This window comes from Paramisgurnus dabryanus, chromosome 9 (genome assembly GCF_030506205.2).
Source record: "Paramisgurnus dabryanus chromosome 9, PD_genome_1.1, whole genome shotgun sequence".
Lineage (NCBI taxonomy): Eukaryota > Metazoa > Chordata > Actinopteri > Cypriniformes > Cobitidae > Paramisgurnus > Paramisgurnus dabryanus.
The window spans coordinates 11,388,992-11,395,614 of record NC_133345.1 but is presented as its reverse complement, the minus strand read 5'-3'; the positions used below and the strand labels follow the sequence as shown (position 1 = coordinate 11,395,614).

Sequence of the window (6,623 nt, the reverse complement as noted above, 5' to 3'; positions counted from 1 at the left end):
ACCTCACGCTGCTACGTTAAGCATTTTATGCGCAATCCAGTCATTTATATAGATCACTGGTAAGCACCTATTGAATTTTTTTAAAGTCTTCAGTGACAACATAAATGGGGATTTCAATAAGCTAAAAACTCTTATCAACTGGTTTTACATATGATTAATATCTGATGGCTTTTTAAAACATTATACTACCTCAAACATTGTCAAGGTGAATGCAATGTTTTCTCGACCAATTTAATCCAAAAATTAAAATACCCACACACGTCCACAAAGCTTGTGAATCAAATATTGTGCTCAAACATCCATACAGTACGTGAACTATTTGTCTGTTATAGATCATGTATAAATGATTTGTGTGTAACCTAACATGTATGTTATATTAATGAGCATAAACAGCATCCCATAAGACCAAAAAAATTATTTATCTGGTCAAAAATGTTTTAAATATATGCTAAATAAAATTTTGTAGAAAGTAAAGCTTAATTAAATGTATTTTGTTTTAACTTAATTTATCAACATATTTTAAATATATTTCAGAGGGCAATAAGAATACATTTCTAATTTTGTATATTATACTATATATATATATATATATATACACAGTATATGTGTGTGTGCAAGCGTGCGTGTGTGCTGGCCCTTGATATGTTTTACATATATGCTTAATACTTTTTTAATATTTTAAAATACAGAATCAAAATGAATGCTTAAAATTTTTTTTATTATTATTATTATTTATTTGATGTTGTTTACTGAGACATAGTACATCTTTACTTATCATTGAAAGCAAACTACTGTAATACATTAATGCAACCTCAAATTATGTCACCATAGCTCTACTATTTAGTACTTCTACATATATATATTTTATACACTTTTCATTACATTACATATTTCCCATATGAAAAGTGCTGTCTTTGCAGAAAATGATTTTATTTAACTCTATCTCGACATCATGTTCTTTTTTGTATTTTTCTCAGGTCTAAGCAGAATGATGTAACATTTCGGGGTAAAGATGCACAACAGCAGGCCATAACTGGAGGCCAAAATGGCGAAAATCTCCACAGCCACTGTGTACTTGCCCGGTGAGCTTACATATGCTGGCACAAATGCAATCCACACAGCACAGAAGATCAACATGCTGAAAGTAATGAATTTAGCCTCATTGAAATTGTCCGGAAGCTTACGAGCAAGAAAAGCCAGCAGAAAGCAAACAACAGCGAGCAGGCCGATGTAACCCAGCACCAGTACAAATCCCACCACTGATCCTACTGTGCATTGCAGGATCACCCGAGCACCAAGCTCTCCTCCTGCACTTTCTGTGGGCAGAGGAGGAGCCAATAGCAGCCACAACAAACATATGACAAATTGAACCAATGTGCAAAAAAAGATGCCTGCCCTCTGCTGGACAGGACCGAAGTACTGCATCAAGTTAGATCCTGGCAGAGTGGCCCGAAAAGCCACAAGCACCACCACAGTTTTACTGAGGACGCAGGCGATGCAAATCACAAAGCTCACTCCAAACAGTGTGTGACGTAGCATGCAGTTCCACGGCGCAGGTCGACCGATAAAAACAAGTGCACAGAGGAAGCACAGCGTGAGAGATACCAACAGAAGAAAGCTCAGCTCGGAGTTGTTTGCCCGCACCAGGGGTGTGTCACGATGACGGAAGAAGGCACCCAAAACAGTGGTGGTCAGTGTTGCTCCAGTTACAGATAAGACGGTCAGGACAATTCCCATGGTATCTTGCAAGGACAGAAACTCCACAACCTTTGGGATGCACATTGTCCTCTCAGTGTTTGACCAAAACCGCTCTGGACACCTAATACACTCTGCTGAGTCTGGAGGATGATGTTATAGCACAGATAAAGATATGTTAACAGTCAGACTTGTCCTGATCTCACGAATTTCCGTGGCATAGTCACGGAATTTTGTGCTCATTTTTCCGTGGCATTCTCACGGATCTCCGCATTTTTCCGTGGCCCTGCTACGGACTGTCTTTTTCCGTGGCATTCTCACGGATTGGTTACTCAACTGTTTTGTCCTATTTTCTTACCATTTTCGCTTCGGTTTAGGGTTAGATTTACATGAAATGACATCCCTACCCAAACCCAACTCTAACCCCAACGCCAGGCGACAATTGTTTAACTTCTTTAACTCTGTGGACCCTGTACCGGGTCCAGAATTATCTTATTTTGACTTAATATAAAATATTCCTGTAATTTGTAATGGTCTGTCATGGACCCAGTACCACATATGAGATACTGTTTGAAAGCTTAGACTCTCTACTTTCTGCAGATATGCATCACTTTGACATATCTTTTACTGTAAGAAAGTTATTTACAATTAATTTACACCATCACCCCCCCGATATTTTTTAATATCTTTTAATATTCATATATTTCATGTTTTTCAAGTATGACAAACATGGGCAAGTCTTATATCAAATGAAAGCGCTCAGTCTCAGGAATAAGTCTGCAGCGTTATTTTTGTCCTATTATCATCACCTATCTAACAATCATCGAATGAATAATGAGGTAAAAAATTGTCTTTTGTAAACATATGGGAAACTTGGGTGTGGACTGCCTCAGATAGCACATATAGCCACAAATGATACACCATCTTTTATTTTAGGTCCTACTCTAAACAATGAGTCCATTCACAGCATTTTCTTTGGTTGTGTGCATAATTAATCCCTTGCTATTTATTATATGTGGAAAACAAAAAATTAATATTTATATGAAAAATTTATTTTCGCACACTTCAGTAAAATGAGAATAACTTTTGAATGCAACATGCTAAAGAGTTCATTCTTTTTTTGGGTGTTTACTGTCTGCTGCTGGTAACAACCAGAACTGTCTGCAGTCTGCTAGAGCACACAGAACCAGAGTTATACACTATCAAAGATAGTATTTACAACATAAAAAAAGAAAATTTGGTGTTTTAGCATATGAAAAACCACATAAATAACACTATTTGTCACAAACAACAGCTTTTTATGTAACTTCAAAGGGATTTTTGCAAAATGATATAAAGATATTGCATTTATTCCACTGTATGTGGTTATGGGAGCACTTCAAATGTTTTTTGGCAGAAATTGTACACCATAAGCGTATTAGTCCTCCCATCAGTTGGAGTAAAATAACTTTTGCATTTATTATGATAGAGAAAAAATTCCTTTTTCCTCTGTAAGCTGGCAATTGCTGGAATCAAACAAAACTGTCTGGAGGTTTCGTTACCACTCAGGGCCAGAGTTATACACTTTTAAATACAGACTTTAGAAAAAAAACATCAAAAAGCGCCTATTTATTTTTGTGCTTATTAGAGAACTGACAACACATACAACCATGTTTAGCACTTTTAACAGTGTTTTATGTAATTTCAAAGGGTTTCCTGTAAAATGATACCAAACTTTTGTATGTGCACCTCTGCATGTGGGTATGGGAAGCTTTTGAAATTGGGTAGGCCAAATCCAGGCAAAAATCCCCAAAATAGCCTCAGAGTGTTAAAGTTTAGAAAATATAAAAGAATACATCAGAAAAAATTATATAAACCAATAGTTAAAGTGACATACTAATGCAAACACCAAATCTAACCCTAAACCGAAGCGAAAATGGTTTGAAAATAGGAAAAAGCAGTTGAGTAACCAATCCGTGAGAATGCCACGGAAAAAGACAGTCCGTAGCAGGGCCACGGAAAAATGCGGAGATCCGTGAGAATGCCACGGAAAAATGAGCACAAAATTCCGTGACTATCCCACGGAACTTTGTGAGATCATGTTGGTTAAAAAGTAATGATCTTGTCATAATTAACGAATAAAAAAATGTGTATACCTGTGACATTACTGATTTCCCCTGCTGCACAAGGAAGGCAGTCGAAACAGCAGACAGGTTTTCCTTTTTGTACAGCCTTCCTTGTGCCTGGGAGACAGCTCATACTGCACACAGACACAGGCACCTGAATTACAGAGGAAGAAAACTCCATCAACCTCACAACAAACCTCAAACAACACAATATCTGACAATACAACAAGCACATCTAGAACACAATTGATTCATTGCATTTGTGCTCTCATTTTTTAATAAAAAAATAGGCTGATACTCAAAGCATACATCCCTACTTTCTTTAGACAGATATAAGAGCTAAAATACATGTAAATGAGAAAAATAACTGACTCCTACCTGATCTGCCCAGCCTCCTCCCCAAACCACCCGCTCAAGGTTTATGTTCAGTTCCTGTCCTGGTCCTTTGGCTGCATCAAATTGCCCCACCTGGACAAAATTCACTGCTCCGCTTTCATCTACATGCCAGTTCATAATGTCATAAGAGGCAGATGGCTCTCCATTATCTTCAAAATAGACCCGCTCACCCACAGGTGTTGTGAAGTTTACAGCATTTAAATAATGTAGAAGCTGTAAAAAGACAACATTTAAAATGGAAAAAAATACAAATTGCATCATTAAATGTACTTAATATATAAATTAACCCATGGCCAAATGTATATAAATGCTATGTTTATAACAACTTTACATTTGGCATGTAAATTCAGTGTAATGCCAGATGTGGATGAGTTCTCCCCAGCTATGTCTGGTTCTGTTTAGAGTTAGGCTCGTCTTACTTTGTTTATTTGCTTGTTTGAGTCACCTTTGGTTTGTTTAATAGGGTCTTACAAACATTACGGCATGATTTTGTCAAGCTGTACAGTATGTCAATAAAATATGTGTTGTAAAAGCACTGCAAATCAAAATGACTTAAAATGAGAGTCTGTGTACCTCTCCAGGCTTTATTCGGTGCACATCAGGACATTGTCCATGTTCAAACGGCCCTTTACCAGGCTGACAGGCCATCATGTTATGAATAGCATTAGCAATAGCATACACAGCTTTATACACATTGTAAGTGACTCTCAGCTGTGAAACATCTGTGTAGATGCGTCCATGTTCCTCTACATTCTCTGTGCCCGTGCATCTTGGTTTTTCAAATAAAGGCTGCCAGTCTTGGGCCAGCGAGCAGCCAAATAGTTTTTCCCACACATCTTTTACAAAAGGTTCATTTGGCTGTGTCAAAGGACTTAGTTGGGCAAGAAAAGTACCAAAACCTTGAATATCAGCCCTGCGCAGGGCAAAGCCAATGGTACCTGCAAGAAAAGGAATGCTTGATGAGTCAAAGTATTGAGTGGTGGTGCTCCATGCTTCTGTGGCTATCCACTGTCTGTTGGTCACATTTTGCTCCACCACTTCTTGGAACAGGACTTTCAGGTCTGGACCGATGGCAAAGGTTACCACCACACGAGCTGTGGAAGTCCGGATCCTCTCCACAATCCGCCTAATTCTGCTCTGTGAGAGTGATTTAGGAATGAACTCCAGGTAGTCCACACAGATTCTTGTACCTTGTAGTTCTTTTAAGAGCAGCTGAACGCCACTTTTACCATAGTCATCATCTCCTGCAACCACACCGACCCAGGTCCAGTCCAGCAGACGCAGCAGACGGGCCATGGCTTTGGCCTGAAAGGCATCGCTAGGAACGGTGCGCATGAAAGTGTGAAATCTGCGACTGTCACTGAGACAAGCACAGGATGCAAAGTAGCTCACCTGAATAAATAAAACACACAGGTTTGAGAGGAAATTGTTAAAAAAGTAAAGCTCTAAAAACCCTTGCTTTCCTTATATTTCATTATTATAAGCTCTGTTTTTTATATAGTTTAACTGATGTGAGAGGAATAAAATGTTTTGAATTACGAAAAAAGCTTTGATAAAAAATAACGTGCACCATTTTGGCGAAACTGAATAGCACAGCTTTTAACCAAAAAAGTACTTTTAAACATTTTGGTTACAGATGCAGTGGCTCAGCTGGTAGGGCTTAATGCTAGCAATGTCAATGTTACAGGTTTGATTTCCAGGAATCACAGAACTGATCAAATGAATACATTGAATGTGTTGTAGTTGACTTCAGTTAGTTGGGTAAAAGCATCAACAAAATGCAAATGTGCAATGAAAATCTATAAAGTATTAAACACTATACAGCATAAAATACTCATAACAAAAAACAACAACTAGCAAAATAAAAAATTAATTGCATAAAGCTGAGAAATACACAGAATGACTTCTTATACCATGGGTATATCAAACACTCTCAGTGTGTCAGCCACCACTATTGAGGCAGAGGAACGGGCGTCTCCGATAATGACAGGCACCATTGGGGCTCCGTTGCACTCCGCTCCTGACACCGTCTCCTCCTGCCCGGTTACCAGAGCTAAAGCGGCACTTAGGGTCGTACCCTCGGCAAGACAAGTGTCAGCTATCAGATACCCCAGAGTAACATTTGGAAGCAGGACAGGATCACGATTAATCTCCTCTACTGTGAAGATCATTGCTTTCAGCCAGCGGTATGAACGAAGGTCAACACTGAGAATGTTTTTTTTTTACAAAACAATAGGAGCTGTTGCATTATTTTGACAATAAATGCAATAAATTGAACATGCAGTAAATTCTGATATTAACATACATGATTTGTTGTTACGTAAAATGTAAACCTAAAAAAAAATATTAGATACTAAAGATGTCTAAATTAACCTGACAACATTAGGTAACATACACAAAAATATTTGTAGGATTGGTAGAAATAAA

The 6,623-nt window shown here is 38.0% G+C and overlaps 1 protein-coding gene across 1 annotated transcript; it reads right to left on the bottom strand.

Moving 5' to 3' along the window:
* Positions 1-832: 832 nt before the first annotated feature.
* LOC135773410 (extracellular calcium-sensing receptor-like) lies at positions 833-6,367 on the bottom strand. The gene is made up of 5 exons (XM_065282969.2): positions 6,110-6,367; positions 4,770-5,588; positions 4,179-4,409; positions 3,831-3,954; positions 833-1,838 (listed from the first exon to the last, which is right to left on the bottom strand). Exons 1-5 carry the CDS (start codon positions 6,365-6,367, stop codon positions 940-942), a joined length of 2,331 nt encoding a protein of 776 aa, XP_065139041.2. The 3' UTR covers positions 833-939.
* Between the last annotated feature and the right edge of the window lie 256 nt (positions 6,368-6,623).